General features: G+C 37.7%; 1 protein-coding gene across 1 annotated transcript; it reads right to left on the minus strand.

Annotated features, from left to right (window-relative positions):
* Positions 1 to 4,594: 4,594 nt before the first annotated feature.
* Positions 4,595 to 7,959, minus strand: LOC133731536 (serine/threonine-protein kinase D6PKL1-like). Its single transcript, XM_062158902.1, has 3 exons — positions 7,668 to 7,959; positions 6,220 to 7,279; positions 4,595 to 5,688 (listed from the first exon to the last, which is right to left on the minus strand). The coding sequence occupies exons 2-3, from the start codon at positions 7,095 to 7,097 to the stop codon at positions 4,821 to 4,823; spliced, it is 1,746 nt and encodes a 581-aa protein (XP_062014886.1). The 5' UTR covers positions 7,098 to 7,279; positions 7,668 to 7,959; the 3' UTR covers positions 4,595 to 4,820.
* Between the last annotated feature and the right edge of the window lie 11,973 nt (positions 7,960 to 19,932).

Raw genomic sequence — 19,932 nt, forward strand, 5'->3', positions numbered from 1 at the left:
TCTAAAACTATTTAATAAATTCAGATCTTCAAGCCCAAGTATCTCAGTAAACTTTTCTTATTTGTTGATGATTGCACTTACAAAGTCATTTCATATTTAGATAACTTTTTTGTTCTTTTTTCTTTAGCAATGACTTTTTTGTTGAATGATATAATTTTCTTAATGCTCTTATTGATGGTTATAATTCTCGATTGAATTAATAATTGTAATTCCCTAAAAAAAACAAGGGAATAACTTTCTCTTTTCTTTGGAAAATCCCAAAATTTGTCCACCAAATCTTCTACATTATAGAGATTGCAATAATGGGGAAGATATTCTCGTGCATTATTGCCTAACTAGAGGTAGACATGCGGGCTTTAAGATAATTCTTTTTTCCTCATGCAATAATGAAGTAAAACTATGATTTGAATAACCAACCTTTACCTTCGAGAGAGAAAAAAAAAAAAAAAAACTACCTAATCCACTGCAATCTCAAAATTGATTTCATGAAATAATATGTCATAAATGTGGAAAAAATAATTTAGTTTTGTAAATGTGATTTTATCTCATAAATGTTTGTTGACTTGAATTCCTCTCAAAAGATCTGAAAATCCAAAATAATGGTCCAATTTTCTTTATTATGCACACATGGAGAGCTCATTTTGATGCCAAGATACCATATTTTGACCAAGCAGCCGTGTGATTGATGTGAGTCCATGAAGGAAAGAAGAGGCACCTAACTAGAGAGAGAGAAAGAGGGAATACGTGGACTTGGGTGGAGTTGTTGTTGTTCTCACTTATTTACCTTAAACTATTAGGAAGGTGCAAAATGCAGCATTTTTTTGACTAAAAGCCTCCAAGACCATGAAATCATGACATTCAACATTTTAAACATTAGCTGGAGATGGGAGGCAGGACATCATCTTGTCTTTCGACCCTTTTCCTTGAGGACCGGGTTGCCTCTAACACACACCGTCGCTTAGAAGTTAGTATCGCTGTCGAAAACTTCACTAAATTTTAAATTGTCATAAATTCTTTAAAATAAAAAATAAAATAAAAATTAATTCAAAAGGTTATAATGGTAAAAGTAAAACAAAATAACATTAACATAATTTTTTTTTTTTTTTGAATTTTTCTACTTCTCAATAATATCACGTGTATCGCACGGATATGAGGTTAGTACGGATGATTGGAAAAAAATATTCTTTTCCTTTAATGAATTAATAATTATGATGACATGGTTAAATTTCTACCGAACAATAGACATGGTGACCCCTAATTCATCATGGAATAGATGCTGAATTTTGTAGCTTATCCCACAATTATTTGAAGGGATCAAACTTGTGTGTGGCAAGAATGTCCCCCATGTGTCCAAGCCTTTAGAAATAGTTTATATTTTATTTTCTTAAGAGCCCTTTTTTTTCTTTGGTAAAAGTTGATGTGGATCTTTCACATGTTTCAGATGTGGCTTCAATGTCCCTCACCAAATTTTTACTTGGTCCAGTTTGAGACATATTCTATGGGTCCCGTCCGATTACTACTTCTTCTCTTTTTATTTTTTTATTTCTTTCACACATGTACTTATGTAGCAATTAGTCACATCACTTAATTTTAAGGGAAAATGTCACATCACTTAATTTTAAGAGAAAATGTCTATTTACCTAAATTTAAGCTACACTAACTCTATTTATCCAAACATATTATAAGATTGCCCACTTACTCAACAAATTACATATTTTTTACCCTAATACCCAATTAATTTTTTTTAATTAATTTTTGTTTATTTTTTGGACAATATTGCTCTCTATCCCTTTGTCACCTAGAGAGAGAGAGAGACTTCACCGAAATCTCGTCACCGACCGCAGGAATCGAATCATTGGAGGCTGGAATCCAGCGACTGTTGTCCGGTTTTATTGCCCTCAAATAAACTTTTTATTACCCCCCCCCCCAATAATACCTAATAAACTTTTTATTATCTCCCAATAAACTTTATTGCACCCTAATAAACTTTTTATTTCCCCCCAATAAAAATTTATAGGCAATAAAAATTTATAGCGGGTAATAAAAGCTTTGCGAACTTCCAGCAACCTTCGGACCAGTGACCGGAGTTCGACATCCTATTTCATTGCCCCCAATAAACATTTTATTGCTCCCCAATAAACTTTATTGCCCCCAAAAATACCCAATAAACTTTTTATTGCCTCCAATAATAGCCAATAAACATTTTATTGCCTCCCAATAATATCCAATTAACATTTTATTGCCCCCAATAAACTTTATGAAAATTTATTGGGGGGTAATAAAAGTCTCCGGCGACCTCTTTGGAAACCTCCAGCGACTGGTGATCGGATTCCGGGGGCCGTCATAGGATTCTGGCGACCGGTCACCCGAGTCCCGCAGCCGTGACCTGATTCCGGTGACCAGTGACCGGAGTCTGGCGAGGTGTCAAATGACTTTTTAATTATTTAAAGGGCAAACTTATCTTTTTACATTTAAATTGGGTAAGTGGGCACACAAATCTTTTAGTGGAGTAAGTAAGCATATATTGGGACCAAATTGGGTAAATGGTCAAGAGCCCTAATTTTGAAAGGATATGATTGAAGAATATTTATATCTCTCAAGTTTTTATCCGGATTCTGATAAAAAAAAAAAAAAAAGTTTTATCTAGATTAATAGCCGAATTGGATCTCCAGAGTCAACTTTTGTTTCAAAAAAATTGTATCCCTAAAGCATAGGAAATAAGCACTTCCGTGAAATTGACAATATATTTTGGACAAAAAACTAGCATGTATTGAACAAATAAAGTCCATCTTAACATTGTAAATGAAAAATATATTCTCACATGTTGATACCAGATATTCTCTGCCCGGCCATGGGAAGGGAAGGAAACAGATAGGAGAGTAGAAGAAAAAAAAAAGAGAGGAAGTTGTTGTTTAGACAAAGGCTCTGATACCATGAAGCAGATTTGGGTAAAGTGTTTTCCACACTCTTTCTCATTGATGTATTACAACTATATACATGATTGCTGATCAGTTTAGATCCTAGAGATCAGCTATTACAATGAATTGAATTCAAGGACTGCTAATCAGTTTAGATCCTAGAGATTTGTAGTTTATACATGAACATCCTAAGACTAAGCAATGTATAATCAAGACAAGCAAATATTAAGCAATGTATAATCAATACAGAAAGAGAAATCAAGGTGAATCAGTTTCATTGCTTATCAGAGATATGAAAATGAGTTAATTTGTTGGAATGGTTTTGACTATATTGGCCTATTTTCAAAACCAAAGTATATGGTGTTGCTGTATTAAACCTTGAATATATCAAAGTCGTGATTGCTAGTATTTCTCCCTTGCCGTCGACTTCTGTATCCATCCAAGAGGTGACCTTGACTACAGACACTACATTCTCCACCATTGTTTCGTTCGTCTTTAGGCTTCATACTCACCTCTTATCTAGTTTTCAACCGGTCATAGTCTATTTTCCATGACAACGTCGACCTCTAAAGTTAAAACCTTGAAAATTCAGGGGCTCGGGCTTTCTCTAATAAGGGTATGAATTTTTTAGGAGGGTAACTTGTCACCCTCGGTTATTACTTGATGCTTTGTTTTTTCAGCATGCAAATACGAAAACTTTTGTATAATCATTGGTTCAAATAATATTTAGTAGTACCACAACATGCATTGGCAACTAGAGATTCATTTATTGATTTGATTAACGGCATGTTTGGGATTGCTTATTGGATAACCAAAAGTGCTTAATTTAAAACTTTTTTTTTTTAGATATTTCAGAAGCAGTCCCAAACAAGCCCTGAGTATCAGACCGAAAAAAAAAAAAAAAAAAAAAACAAGCCCTGAGTAATGGGAAACTTTTGTCTTTTGTACGCCAGAGATTATGTACAAATGAGTGGTACAAATTTTTGTCTGAGTTGCTTGACCACAAATTTTGGACGCAAACACAGGGAACGAACGAAAGTATGTTTTGTGAGTTCTAACTGTGCATTTTGATTATTGAACCTTTCTATTTTCCTTTACTTTTCTTAAAGACATTTCAGTGTCTAAAACACAATTAGAGAATTAGTCATCTATCCCTTGGTGAAAATTTTGAAAAATCAATGCAACCGTTTATATCATTTGTTGGGCCTTAACCCGAAAAATAACAAAAGAGAAGCCTTTAGAAAAAGCCCCAAAAATTACATCCGTAAGAACCGTCAAAGTTCACCTCCTCACCTGAATATGTTTGACCCTAAGGTCCAAGTTGAGCAAGAGAATTTGCTTACGAAAGACAAATGGCTCATGAATCATAAGTCATGTTTGTGAGGTATTGGGAAAGCTCCACACGGTTCATATCTGAAGTCAAATAACTAAACTTCACAAGTCACATTCTTAATGAGTCTTGTTCCGACTAGGAAACCAAATAAGTACTAGCTAACCACAGAGTTCATGCAAAGAACTCAAGAGGTTAGTTGTTTTAACAAGGTGGAATGAATCAGAACCGCGTCTCATGCTAATAGATTTGAGTTGACCTCCTCAACTTTCAGTGCCCTTGAGGTTTTTCTTTTCATATGGAAAAAAAAAAAGGGATGTTGGATAAACGAACATCACTCGGGCGATTTTCAATGCAATATACTGTTATTATCATATCAAAGATAGAACCAGGATCCACATTTTGGACACAGCAACAACCTTTGAGCTGCAATACAAATTTCTGTTTATAACAACACCAAACATAAGATCATTATGAACATAAAAACAAACCCTAAATTCCACATGATCAACATATTCAGAAACTCTACATCTCAAGAAAGAAAGGAAATGGCATACCAGTTCTGAAAATAATTAAAAGAAATCGAATTCCAGATAATTGTTTTGATCTGGATGAGAGGCAGCAGCAGTAGCTTTATCACTAGATGACATTACGGGGGATGATAGCCGCTCAAACTCGACTGGCTTTGGGATATCAGGTGGGGTTGCACATCTAATCAATGCCCAATTAACACCTTCAAAGAAGGGATGTTGTTTAATCTCCGTTGCTCCACGCTTGTATGCAAGCCTATGCTGTGGTTCTTTCACTAGTAAGCCCCTTATCAGATCTCTTGCTGAAAAGCTGACCACTGGCGACTCTGGGAATCTCAGTGGCTGACCCACGACATTGAACAGAGTGGCTCGATTCCCTGATCCCTTGAAAGGGGTCTTACCGAACAATAGCTCATACAGGAAGATCCCAAAAGTCCACCAATCAACAGCACTGCCATGGCCTTCACCCTTGATAATTTCTGGTGCCAAATACTCATGAGTCCCAACAAATGACATTGACCGAGCATTGGTTGGCTCAGCAATAAGTTCTGGCCATGGGCTGACTTGGTTTCCCATTTCATTCTTGGGTTTTCGGTCTTTCTTGGATTTACTGGAAAAGAAACGAGGGGAGAAACATGTTGTAGGCACCACACATGATGGCTGAATACATGAGGGCTCAATGCAGGTCGGTTGCGCACAGTAAACTGGGTTCTTTCGCAAGGGATCGGACTCAGGAATTGAAGACTTAACTAGAGTCGGGCTGACAACACACCGCAGGGAAAGATCAAAGTCTGAAAGCATTATGTGTCCATCATCTCTTACAAGGACATTCTCCGGCTTGAGGTCACGATAAACAATCCCAAGCATGTGAAGATATTCCAGCGCAAGGAGAACCTCTGCTACATAGAACCTGCATGGACAAACATAACAGTAACGTCCATCAATATCAAATAACAGTTCTAATTACCTTCATAGCAAGCTTATTTCTTTGCAATGCAGTGAACAGGATTGAACATCGCAGCTGTGAAAAAAAGTACACTATCATTTTTAATTTATTCTAACACCAGTAAGGTGGTCCATAATGCTAAAGAGTCAACATCAGCAACCCAGAAACAGCCCAAGTGTACAAGATACAGCAAAAAATTCTATATTAAAATGTGTGTTTGGGGGTATGTGTGCATCATTTTAGCATGAAGGCTTAAGTGAGTCTAGATCATTCAATACTCAATACTCACACTACAAAGATGAAACTTTTATGCCACACCATAAAACTTATTGGTATCCTTCTAACAGCAATATGTCAATAAACCAGTAAATCAAGGTGACAGATGACATTCACAAAAATACGCAATGTAAACCACAAATGCTCAAACTGACAATAGTGGAGATTATTTGCCACGTTTTGAACTATATAAAATGCTCAAGTAGAGAGAATACTTACTTCACTGCTTGTTCACTAAAGTACTTTCCTGGTTGCCTCTGCCGAAGTGTGTGCAAGTCACCGCCAGGGCAGAATTCCATCACCAGACATGAATACTTTTCTGTTTCAAAATGGGTGTATAGGGTTGGAAGAAAAGGATGATCCAAACATTGAAGTATTTCTCTCTCTGTCTGAGCCCGAAGAAGTTTTTTACGATTAGCCAAAGATGCCTTGTCCATGACCTTCATTGCAAAATAACATTTTGTTCCACTCAACTCAGAAAGATAGACACTTCCAATATCCCCACAACCCAACTTCTTCAGTAGTCTAAAATGGCCTAAACCAAATACACTATCCCTTGCACGGACAGCCTGTATGGCTTCCCAATGAATGTCATTTGCCTTGTGAGGTTTGTTGATAGCACTACTAAAGCTGCTACAACTACTTTCATCACTCACATCAGTGCTTGTGCTACCTCTACAAATACTGCTCTTCCCACTCTCAACAAACTCAGCTCGATCACTAATCTTGGCACTTCCACTAGTCTTGGCAAGACTGCTTGCCCCATCGCTGACCTTTGCCGAGCCAATACCATTTTCTATTGTTTTCTTTACTTTATCGCCACCACCATCCGGCAAATTCCCGGTCTCACTCACTGCGAGGCCCACATCGGCTGGCACCTGAGTTGGATCACCCATTGATAAACTTGATTCTAACTTATCAGCTAAATATTTGGCAGAATCCTGCTGAGTCTTGCATTCAGAAACCTGCTTCGATACAGCTGGTTGCAGATTGCCGGGCAGTTTTTTTGGAGTAACTGGCTCCGATTTACTTGTCTTTGTAATCTGTAAAGGTGGAGGTCTGCGGGAATTTCCTTCTGCTGTCTGACTACCCATCATTTTCCTTTAATTATCCGGAGAAGTTCAGAAGCCAGATTTCGAGGTCATCAAAGAAACCAGAGTTGCTATAACAGATCAAATTGAACAAAGCCATCATTCAACCCCCAACTCCATTAAGTGACTCCCTCCATTGACAATCCAAATTAATCTCATCTTCAAGTGCATCAATTGCAAGGTAATTTCTACAAACAAACAGAAAATTTCACTACTATGCAGCAGAGATATACTACAGTAAAAATCCAAAAAGGGGGACAAAGCTTGAAAATCACTACTGTATTAACATGATCTATATGCAAATTACAAAACCCACATCAATGCAAGCATCCTTTAAATAAAAATGAAAATCACACAGAAGTAAAATCTATGCTTTGCAGTAAATCAAAATTTAATATTAAACAAACAACTAACTGGAAGAGTACCAAACCCACTTACAGAAAAACATCATCAAGAAATGGGAAGTAAACCACAAAGACCCAGATGCTAAAAACCAAGATACAGAAGCAAAAACCCACCAAGCAAATCACATGACCAGTTAAAAGTTGAAGAGAAAAGGAAGCCCAAAAAGGGTACCTGCTTGAGTGAGCCAGAGAGAGATTGAGCGGTTCTCAAAGATCAGAACTTTGAAGGTGCTTTGCTTTAGCAGAGTGGAGAAGAGAGAGAGAGAGAGAGAGCACTCACAACTGTTAAGAGAGAGAAAAGAAGAGCAAAGTGTGAGACTGAGAGCTTCTTTTTTCCTGAAATGTGTGGAGAGAGAGAAATACAAAGAAAGGAAGAAGCTTTCAGTGAGTTTTGATTATTAGAAAAGACTGAAAAACTTGGGTGTGTCTCCCATGTCCTCTGTGGGCTACACACTACAATGTATTGATATATACTTTGAGTTTGAGGGGTCAAAGCCAAACAGCTAAAGTTTGAGGCTTTCTGGCTCAGGCTTTTCATTATTGATCTCTCTCTCTCTTTTTTTTTTTTAGGTTACAATTATTTCAATGTATTTTGTCCCAAATACAAGGGTCTGAATCAATGGATGGAACTCCTATGGCTCCACCCTGTCCCCTCATACTTTGGGGTTTTGGGTTTTCCTCTTTAAGGCTTTGAGATGTAGGAAATCACATGCATGTCCCTTCTCACTTGTCCACTACTCCACTTTAAAGAAGAAATAAAGTCATTAAGTATCCATCTCCAACCATTTAGTGGTCCAAAACTGAATTATGTTTTGTAAATTTTGTTGTTGATAAATCTCGATTATTATAGGCAAATGGTCCATGACAATGTGCCAATTGATGAGCTGATGATCCAAAAAAAATAAAAAAGAAGAAGAGGTGATGATGAGTTTAGAACTGTCGGTTCTCATACAATATGATAACACAAATTGTGATTCATATGAAGTAAAATGAATTGAAGTTATTTCATTAAAAAATTGATCATTTACATGCCAAATGTCAAGATTCATTTAATAAATCAGAAACACAAATCCTCCCCTTTCTTTGTTTGGCGATGCGTTTTAAACGTTGTCGTCAAACCGGTTGTCGTCGGTTTACTGCCTTCTTGGCCTGGTGTGGTGTTCATAGTCTGGTTGTTTGGTTCAGAGATCTAAACATGGTTTTGAGGGTTTTAGCAGCGGCTTGGAGTGGTAGCCCTATCGGGCTACTGTTACCTTATCACAACGGCGGTTGTGGGACTGGGCGCGACCAGTGGCGGAGCCAGAATTTTAAGCTTACTGGGGCACAAATAAAAAATATCAAACATACAAAATTTCTATATATTAAAATGGTTATTGTCATCGACGTGATTTCATGTTTTAAAATCATTTCAAAACAGTCTCCTTGTCTATATTAGTTAAATGTTTTTTTTGCAATAAATGAAATCAAACAATCGTTTGTTTGTCAGATCGCAACAATATTTAATTTTCTTTTAAACGAATATATTAAGCAAGAAAAAGAGTACAATTAGAATTGAAAATAGCATAAAAGGTACCGCTGCAAAGGAGAATTGAACTGGGGACCTCTATATTAGCATAGCCAAGCCGAACCACTGCACCAAGCTAGCAATACACGATCGCAGGTAACTAAACTTGATTTGTATGTTGAGAAGTTGAGTGGGGCACGGGACCCACTGGGTCCTCACGTGGCTCCGCCCCTGGGCGCGACATGGTGGTTGCTGCAGATTGGGTAGAGATGGGAGATGGATAGTAGGATCAGACCGGGTCTCCTCAATGGTCATGCGGTGGAGGTTGGGATCAGTTTTTCGATTCATTCTGGTTTGGAGTTGGGGATGCGGTGGCTGTGGCTCTAGTTTCCGCTTTGATGGTGACTTTGGTGGGAGTGGAACATTCTGGTTGGGTGGGAGAAGTTGGTAGTGGTGCCCTGGAGGTAGTGGTCCGACAACGGTGGTGGTGGTGTAAAGTGGCGACGGCGGCGATATGGGTTGGGCTAGTGGGTTGTTCCCTCTTTACTCATTTGGTTAGACTGTGGACCTGGACTTAGATGATGGGCACATAATAGGCTGATGGTGATTTTATTGTTTATTTATTTATTTTGGTTTTTTACTTTTAGTAGTAGAAGGTGGTTTTATATCGGTAATAAGTCTCTACCAAGTGGTAGGGCGATGTGAGTTTTGTCTCGAACTGCACACTTTCTATGCGTTGTCTGCTCTGGTTAGGCGGCAAGTTCCTTACTTCGTCAAATGGTCGCAACATTCCAGTGACAGGATAAAACTAAGTGCTACTAGATTGTTTTTTCGGTAGCAACATAGTTGAAAAACTGATAATATTAGTAAATTATGGCTCCGCGTGAGTAATATCTTTCCAATGTGTCGCCACAATTGTAAAGCGAATGGAATAACTCACTGTGCACTCTTCACTAATTGGTGCTTGTTAGAATACATATATTTAGTTGAGACTTCTGTTATTATCTCGGATGTTCTCTTGATGCTTATTATATTTTGGGGTTTAGGCACAATGTCACTCCAATGTATTATGCGGTTTCATTAATGCTCAAAACTCGAGGCAGTCGTACTGGCCCAATTTAAAAAAAATAAAATAAAATGAGAACCACAAAACGAATCTGTACCACAAAACGAATCCGTAGAACTCATTTATTAAATGATCGAGTCGGGTCGGTTGTATATGACCTGCATACACAACCCACTAACACCAAGTAATTTTGATATACGTAAGGTGTGTGTGTTTACTTGGGTGGTTAGACAATAACTTCTCATTTAGGAAGAGTGGGGTCACCCAAAAAAATAACCAAAACAAAAAAAAAATGTTTACGACTTGAATATTTTACATGGTGAAATCATGTACTACAAAATTTCATGCATTGTTTTCAATTAAATGTCGTTAATTGGCGAAGCAGTAAACTCATTTGTAGATAAGTCATGACGTTCAACTTGATAGATCATCGTAGATGGCTTGTTTAATAAATTGGTTAGGTTTTGAATTTTCATTCGATCACGAGTTAGGTTCCAGTTCATGTTTTAATATATTAACATGCCACAATCTATGATCTTAATTGAATGTTAGCAAGTTGAAAAGGCGGACTCAATTGCAAAGTTTGTGCCTTTGTGGACTGTGCTTCTTATAAAACATAGCAAGACTTTGAAAATTGAAACAAGGGTCAAGATTTAATTTCTAAAAAAACATTAAAAAATAAATAAAAAACTAACCAATTGCATCCAATGACACAACTCATGATCCATTAGGAAACATGATGAAAACTTCCTTTAATAAAACACTCACGAAAGTTACTCTTTTCTCCTTGTATGTGAAGCTAAACGCTGAAATGAGATGATGACCCTTTTCTCATGTACATTCATAACATGTCTCATGTTAATTGATTTGTTAGACAGCAAGTTGTGATAATTTTTTTTTTCTTTAGATATCTACGTTTACAAATTTTCTTGTAATCCCTTGTATTATATTGGCTTCATTTGTGACCTTTAGCTCTTGTGATGAATTACTTTGCACCACTATACTACTACATTGTTATAATTAGCAATTATAGTGTTATACTTGCATCGTTGCTATGCTTACAATTTGAAAATTTTGAAAATTGAATTTACACTAATTAACTTGTTCAGAGACCGATCAAAAATGATGCTAACTAGCCATTTACATATGAAATAAGGATTGATTGAAAGTCAGAATAATAGTAATAGCATAATTAGGAGACTAATTAGCAAGCCTGCGTGTTGCTGCTGGTTTGTTATCTGCTTGAATTTTATACTAATATGGCTGAACCTAATTAAATAGTGTTGATGCCTAAAAATCCAACTATCAGGCCCAATTTATATCTCGAGCCCAATAAGAAAATTATATCGACAATTATCAAGCCACACATGTGGACTCCAGCCACATTCATGCATTTGGGGCTTGCAAGAGCGGGTGTGGAGTGGAAGGTAACAGAAATGCATGAGACCCATTATTAGTTTTAGGCTTGTTGGTAATTTCGGACTTGGGGACCGAAATTCAAGCCCAACAGCTCAATTCTGATTATGGGTAAGTGAAGAAGAAAGAACCCAAAAATCCTTAATTATAGCAACACTTCTTTTACCCAACACCAAACCATTTTACTTAAAAAATAAAAGGATCCTTGACCCAAAGCTTGTCCCACTTACCCCACTAACAGATTTTTATTCTCACTAACCCAATTTAAAATAAAATGACAATTCTGCCCTCCACCTAATTAAACAACTACTTTATGCCACTCTCCTTTTTCCTTCGATCTCTCTCTATCCTATCTATCTCTCTCTTCCCCCTCTCTCTCTCTGTGAACTGTTTCTGCAAAGGATGAGAAGTCGGAGCCGCGCCGGAGGCGATTTCGCTCACCTCTCTCTCTCTCTCTCTCTTTCTCCAAAATCAAATCCCGATTTCGCAATCCTCCGATCTTCGCCGGCCATACAAATGGTGGCAACTCTCAGACCAGCAGAGGTGGGTTAGGATTGCGACGACCGGAGTTCCGTCGAGGTCGAGGAGGAAGGCGGCGTAGGGGACGAGCGCGACATCGACTCTTGCTCTTCCTCCCTCGAGATCGTCTTTGCCGGTGTCCATTAGACGTTTGCCCAGATTCTGTTGTAGCTCGCCCAAGCTCGCCCGACGCTGACAACGACGACCATACGACGTCTTAAATGGCCTCCTGGACGCCTCGTCGTCTCCTTGGCGTCGCCTATGGCTTCCTGGACGCCGCCGGTGCTCGACCCAGGCTATGGCAGAGGAGATTGGTGATTGGGTGCCCAAAGCTTTTCTCTGGGTGCCCAAATCAATTTCTAGTTTTTTTTTAAGTAACGAGACAGAATGAAAGAAAAAAAAAGTTTTGAATGTCTATTGCCCCCTAATAGACGTCTATTACCCCTCTATTGGAGGACAATAGACGGCTATTGGGGGGCAATAGACGTTTTGAATTGATGTAATCTTCTTGTTTTTTTCTTTCTGTAATCAAAGTTTTATTTGTCTAAATTTAGGGAGATAAGTTCTCATTCTGGCAACTGAAAGTCCTATTGGAGGGCAATACATGGCTGATAGTCGTCTATTGGGGGGGGCAATAGATCTATTGCCCCTCTATTAGGGGGTAATAGATGTCTATTGGGGGCAAAAAAACTTTCCGGTGAGATTTTCAGCAAATTCCGGTGGGCGGCGCCGGTGACCGGAATCCGGCGAAAGTTGACTGGATTACGGCAACCGGAATCCGGCGAAAGTTGACCGGATTCCGGCGGCCAGTGACTGGGCTCCAGTGAAGTCTCCCATGGTTTCTCTCTCTTCCATTTTCTCTCTCTCTCTCTCTAAGTAACAAAGGAGTGAGGGTAAAATGGTATTAAAAAAAGGGTTAATTACATATAAGTGCATCTTTGAATGTTATTTACGAGCAACTCCAACAGCTTCCCTATAATTTCTGTATAATAGGGAAGCAAAAGTTAAAGCTTTAGCATATTTTTCTTCTCCAACTCCAATAGATTCCCTATTTTACAGCAATCTCTAAAATCTCCATATTCTTTCTTAAAATTTTAGAGATTGCTGTAAATATAAAGAATTTGGTTTTCTCTTTCCTCACTTTCCCTAAAATAGGGAAAGTTATAGGGAATCTGTTGGAGCAAAAGAGGCTCTTTTTTCCCTAAAGTGGAGGAAAATTAAAATATGGGGAAGCTGTTGGAGTTGCTCTTAGCCATAAAGCCACCAACTAGTTTTTTCCCTCATAAGGCCACTAGATTAAAAAAAGTGTTATATTTTAGATATAAAAACCAACATATTTACATAAATGCCACTAGAGTAAAAAGTCAACAATCATTCTCTCTCTCCTCTCCGGCAAGGTCTCCGGTCAACTCCGGCCGACCTCCGGCAAGTCTTCGGCCGACTTCCGGCAAGTCTTAGGCCGACCTCCGGCAAACTCCGGCGACCACAAAAACTACTGTCACTAACACCAAAAGCTACTGTGGCTAGCAACAAAAACTACTCTGATGAGATTTCCGGCAACCTCCGGCGAGGTCACAAAAGCTACTATCACCAGCAACAAAAGCTACTGTCACAAACAAAAGCTACGCTCCCCAAAATCAAAAGTTACTGACATACGTACAAAAAGCTACTATAACACACGTACAAAGCTACTGGACTTGTAATCGGCGATGGGGTGGCTGGGCTTTGGTCGGGTTTGTGTTGTGGTTCAATTGATGGTGATGGTGATGAGAGATGGTGGCCGGAATTGATTCTTTCCGGTGATTGCAGAGGGAAGAGAAGAAGAAGAGATCTCGGGGAAAGAGAGAGAGAGAGAGAGAGAGAGAGAGGAGAGGAAATTAATTTCTTTTCGTTTTGGCCGGATGATCATGGAGTTAGTGGAAGGGTAAAATTGTCAGGTTGAAAATAATTTAAAGCTACAAGTGGCCTTATGTAAGTTTCAAACTGACACTTGTATGTAATTTTCTATAAAAAAAAATTAAAAAACAAAAAAAAAAAAAATCTTAATTGGGTATTAGGGAATACTTCCTTAGAGTGTTTTGGGTAAGGGGGAATTAAAAAAACTTAATGGGGTAGGTGGGAAAAAAATCTCTAAAAATGGGGTAAATGGACAAAAACCCAAAATAAAAACCATACATCTCAAATACTATACCACATCATTTTGCACAAATACCAATTCTCTACCTTTGAACAAAGACAAAACACTGACTTCCCTTTTTTCAACAGCAAATCTTGGAATTACAGCAATGAGATCTTGAGAACATGGGAATCCTGAAAACACAACAGCACGATTCTTGAGAACAACAGCATACCTAAGCCACCACCACTCTATAAATCGATAGTTATAGCTGCTGTGGAGGGGGGGGGGGGTGCAGCACAAGCTAACCATTAAACAACCAAGCAATTCCCTCATTAGAATCACAGAAACCGTTCCCAAACCCAGAAACTCCTTTACCTCCATGTAGATTCATATTTATCATGCTTGATCGTATAAAGATCTTCTCTGCCATGCTTTTTCTCTCCCAAATCCATCCTTAGTCCTCTACCTTCCCAACTCCCATCCCTTATACCGAATAGCTCAACCAATCCACCAATCACTGCCGGAATCTCTTCTTCCGAAACTCATGCTTTTTTAGCTCCTACGCCATGCACATCTTGCCAAGCCTTTACTAAAATTGCACACTAATTCACTGCTGTGAACATAGAGAAGAGCTGCTTGGAGGGACACAACAACATACTTCCTAGGATTTTCAGTCTTTCGAAGTTTGCTGGGCCTAATCTTGGCTAACTCAGACAAAGGGAACGAGATTTTGGGCGTGATTCCACTGCCATACAACTCCGATCAAAAGTGCCCCTACAAATAGCAATTATAATTTAGTTGTAACAGAGTTTGCTGGATCATTATTTGTCGAAAACAACACCCCACTTATAAGCATGCTGCATATTGTAGATCTTTCAGTGGTTCACGATGTCAATCTTACTCAAGCTGTCCAAACTCTGTCCCGCTCAATATTTTCATCAATAACTCATGCTCCCTCTGGTTTCTTCATTCAAAGCTACCAGAGAACATATTTCGATAATTCGTTATCAACTATATGCAAGATTTTTGGACACCATATTACAAAAGAGGAAATGAGAGCCTTTACCATTTTTCAGTTTGATTTGCACTTACAGATCGTACTCGAGTTCTTTCAATCTCATATTTAAATCTTTAAGGATAATTCCTAGCTCTCTCTACACAACAAACATTGATTATGATTAACATCGATTCTTTGCACTTGCACAGCGCTATTAACAATGATTATGATTATTTCAAAAAAAAAAAATTAACAATGATTATGATTATAATAGATAGTTTTCAATAACTATTTGCTGAGTCATTAAGGGTTCGATGTTGATTTACCTCGAGAGCAGTCAGTTCAGAGATTTGAGCAACACATTGAGCTTGCAATTGTTCTTTCCTCTGTCTAAGCCTTAGACATAAAGAAACAAAAACCTTGTGTTCAGTTTACCAGAACTACCAAAATAATTTGATAAAAAAATATTGCAATTAAAGGTAATTTTGTTTTCATACGGGTGAGTTCCCTAGCCAGTTCATTTCTTGAAGAATTTTGGTCATCCATATTGCTATCTGCTACTTCTGCTGCTGAAAGAACTCAAAAATCAATTATAAGCAGATAAAAAAAATAAACACAGTTTGTTTTTCATTTTAGTAGCAACAATTAAAATTGGAAAAGAGAATTTCTTGCTTCTCCTTTACCTTCTATCTGAAATTAATACATAAACTGGTCCTTTTTCAGTCCAAAAACTCCATATCGAGTTCTTCCCTACATATCCCCAATAAAAAAAAGCTTAGAGCTACTAAAAGGCAACAAATAGCTACAAACACATTCACTATTCTATCTGGAGAGTGAAGCGTTTTGCATTGTAACAGATGCTGCTTATTCTCAAATGCTAGAACTTTACTTGCAAAAAAACACTCAAACTTACCAATCAGATTCTTTTCACCTTCAATGACATCAATGACATTCTCAATTTTTTTATAACTTCCTTTCCCAAAAACCAAGATCAGAATCAGTGTACAGATAGAAACTTGCTGCATAGTGAGTTCTACTTCAGTTCTAACCAAAGTATTCGATCCATTCAGTTGATCCTGTCTGCATTATTCGGTTTACAATCTCACAGAAACATGGAAATAGAAATAATGACAGAGGGAGGGAGGGAGACCAGGCAGTATTCTTCAGCATCCCAATTGCATAAGATAATTGTGCATCGAGGTTTCCACCCTTTTTCTTCCCCAATCTTTGAGCAATGAGCAATTCTGTATCACACATCAAAAGGAGCTTGTGATGAGTTTGAATAGGAACTTGAGCTAGCTAGAGCGAGCCAGATAAAAACTGAACCTGTAAGTGTGATGAGTGGTGTAATGTGTGCATGATGTGCTAAGGCCTTTATGCATTGGTCAAGACTAATGTGAAAGAGTAAGCAGTTCTCAATAAGATGTTGAACCTGAATCGATCAATTCATTCTTTAGTAAGCAGTAAAATTAACTATATTTCATTTATATTCAAAGCATGTTTGCTGTGTGTAATTGCATGATGTGCTAAGGCCTTTATACATTGGTCAAGACTCATGTTTTCTGTGTGTAACAGTAACTATATTTCAAAAAGCATGTTTGCCGTGTGTAATGTGTGAGAGAGAGAGAGAGAGAGAGAGAGAGTATGCATAATCATGTTTGTATTTCATCAAAGGTGAGAGAATGTTAGACATACATACGTCATATAAAAACATACTCATATATGCACGACTGATATGCAGCTCACAGTTCTCACCCCACTTCGTTTCAGCCATTTATATCTGAACTAACAGCTGAGATGTGAATCCCGGATTAGGTCCTTTACTCTTTATTAGATCTGACCCACTGTGCATCTCAATTAATTTGCATAATATTACACTCATGGTAATTCAAACTTTCAATTATAGGAACCAGTTTGCTGGCAAATGAGCACAGAAGGCAAATTCTGAAAAGAAAGAAAGACATATGAGCATGATAAGGATGAGCACCTGCTCTGGACGAAAGGATAACATATTCATATTAGCTAGCTCTACTTTGTCATAATCATACAACAGAAGGAGATTAATGTAAAACCATAATTACATGCTCACAACATATGCACAACAATCATAAAAGGATCAAGGCTTACCTTATGCAATTACTGTCATAGATTCCATCTTATGCAACTGCTTAACTCGATCACTGAATGTGGTCTTCTGTTACTTACCAACTTGCTTCTCAATGGACAGAACAATATGCAAAACGTCGGTGTAGTAATCAGGGACCAATTCATCTGTATATATATGAGACTTAAACCTCAAGAAGCTTCCCATTAAAGCATTCCTTGTCGGTTTAGGTTTCACTCTTAGATTCCTAATGTATCACAACTTGTAGCCTTTCTTGTAGACTAAGCAATGGATTACTATCCTTAATGAATTGATACACTACTTCATTAAGTCACTAGTATTGATTTACTGTTTGTATCCATGTTAAACTAGGATTGATATTAAGCTAATCATCAATTACTTTATGATGATATGTGTTATGTCCATATTTGATCTTACAATCTCCCCCTTGGACTCACACATATCATGCTCGATGATTTGCACCAGAGAACATCAAAACCTACTTAACTTACTGAAGTGCGCGCCAGATAACAAACTCAAATCGAAAATCCATTCCAACATGGTCAGATCACAGTTACTTATGCAGAGCAAGAAACAGTATACATTTTAACAAAAATGCAGAGTTTCAAAACCACAAACACAAGCTCCTGCAATCCACATATGTCAAAACCTGAAGTGATACAATATATGTTAATGTGTACCAACAAGTAAACATATATTAGGTCCTACTGTATGTTTCTAAAACCAGAAACTCAAGCAAATTCACTGAACACTGATGGCTTAAAAATATTGCTTGAACCTTAACATCATGCTTCACATGATTTAAGCCATCTGATAGCAAGTATGATATTCAAAACAAGATGATAATTTCCAAAATAAAACAACAAATCTGCAGCAAAAACATATTTGGAAATACCTCAAAATTTTATTGATAATAATAAAATCTGTCATTACAAACAAATTGTGATAAACAAAAACAAAAGATCACAACTAATACACAAGAACTCAAAAAGCCTTAAAATTTTAAATTGCTCCAACTGGATTAACTCTCTACTGAACCTAAGCATCTAGATTAGCTAAAACTCCAATGCTGGCTGTATGCTTCTGGAATGCTGCTACTGACAATGCCTTGGTGAAGGGGTCTGCTAGCTGTGAATTCGTGTCAATGCTCGAAACAGCTATCTCACCATGCTTAACCCTTTCTCTAACACTGTAATACTTTAAATCAATGTGTTTAGAATTATTTGATCTTTTACTGTTCTTGCTAAAGAAAACTGCAGCCTCATTGTCACAATAAATCACAAGTGTGCCAGCCACAATGTGACTCAATACTTTGGTCTGCATGAGAAAATTCCTAACCCAAAGTCCTTCACACACAGTTTCATATACTGCAATAAATTCAGCTTGCATAGTAGAAGTTGAAACAAGAGTTTGCTTCATGGTTTTCCAAGCAATAGCACCTCCTGCAAGCATGAACACATATCCACAAGTCGACTTCTTAGAGTCTGGATAATTCCCTGCAAAATCCGAGTCTGAGAATCCAACAAGTTTCAGATCCTCCACTTGCCTATAAACTAGCATGTGACTTTTAGTTTTCTGCAGGTATCTCAACACTTTCTTCTTAGCTACCCAATGTTCATGGCCTGGATTAGACTGGAATCTTGATAAAATCCCTACTGCAAAAGACAAGTCTGGCCTAGTGCAGACTTGTGCATACATGAGACTTCCTACAAGTCTAGCATAAGGCTTTGACTCCATATTTTCTTTCTCAACATCACTTTTGGAACTTTGCTTCTTGGTTAGTTTATCTCCTTTGGACATGGGGACTTCTCCAGCTGCACACTTGTCCATACCAAATCTCTTCAAAACTTTGGTAATATAATTCTGTTGAGACAAACCAAGTAGTCTCTGTGCTCTATCTCTTTTAATCTCAATGCCTAGTACATAGGATGCTTCTCCTAAGTCTTTCATGTCAAAATTCTTTGACAGAAAGCTCTTGGTGTCTTTAAGCAGTTTAATGTTACTGCTAGCCAAAAGTATATCATCGACATAGAGTACTAGGAAAATAAAATTTATCTCAACTGTCTTCAAGTAAACACACTCATCAACAAGATTCCCTGTAAATCCAAAAGTAGAAATCACAGAATCAAATTTCTTGTACCACTGTCTAGAAGCTTGTTTAAGGCCATAAATTGATTTTCTTAACCTGCATACTAAGTTTTCACTTCCAGCTTGCACAAAACCTTCTGGCTGCTTCATATAAATCACTTCATCTAGTTCACCATTCAAGAAAGCTATTTTAACATCCATTTGGTGCAGCTCCATATCAAAATGAGCAACTAAAGCCATGATTATCCTAAACGAATCTTTTGTAGAAACTGGAGAAAAAGTCTCAGTAAAGTCAATGCCCTCATTCTGTGTGAAACCCTTAGCAACTAATCTTGCTTTATGTCTCTCTACATTGCCATTTGCATCTCTTTTGGTTTTGAAGACCCATTTACAACCTATAGGTTTCTGATTAGGGTCAGGTTCAACTAATTCCCAAACTGCATTTTGGCTCATGGATTCAATTTCTGCTTCGATTGCTAGCTGCCATTGATGAGATTCACTACTTTCAATGGCCTGATTAAATGTAGTTGGATCATTGTCTTCTGCACAGTCCATTTCAATTTATGCTTCTTGCAGATAAACAATGTAGTCACTCTCTCCCCC

This window comes from Rosa rugosa, chromosome 2, assembly GCF_958449725.1.
Source record: "Rosa rugosa chromosome 2, drRosRugo1.1, whole genome shotgun sequence".
Lineage (NCBI taxonomy): Eukaryota > Viridiplantae > Streptophyta > Magnoliopsida > Rosales > Rosaceae > Rosa > Rosa rugosa.

Coding starts and splice junctions, on each gene's coding strand:
- LOC133731536 (XM_062158902.1), bottom strand. CDS start 7,097: ATGATGGGTAGTCAGACAGCAGAAGGAAATTCCCGCAGACCTCCACCT. Junction 5,689..6,219: donor TTTAGTGAACAAGCAGTGAA/GTAAGTATTCTC, acceptor TTGTCCATGCAG/GTTCTATGTAGCAGAGGTTC.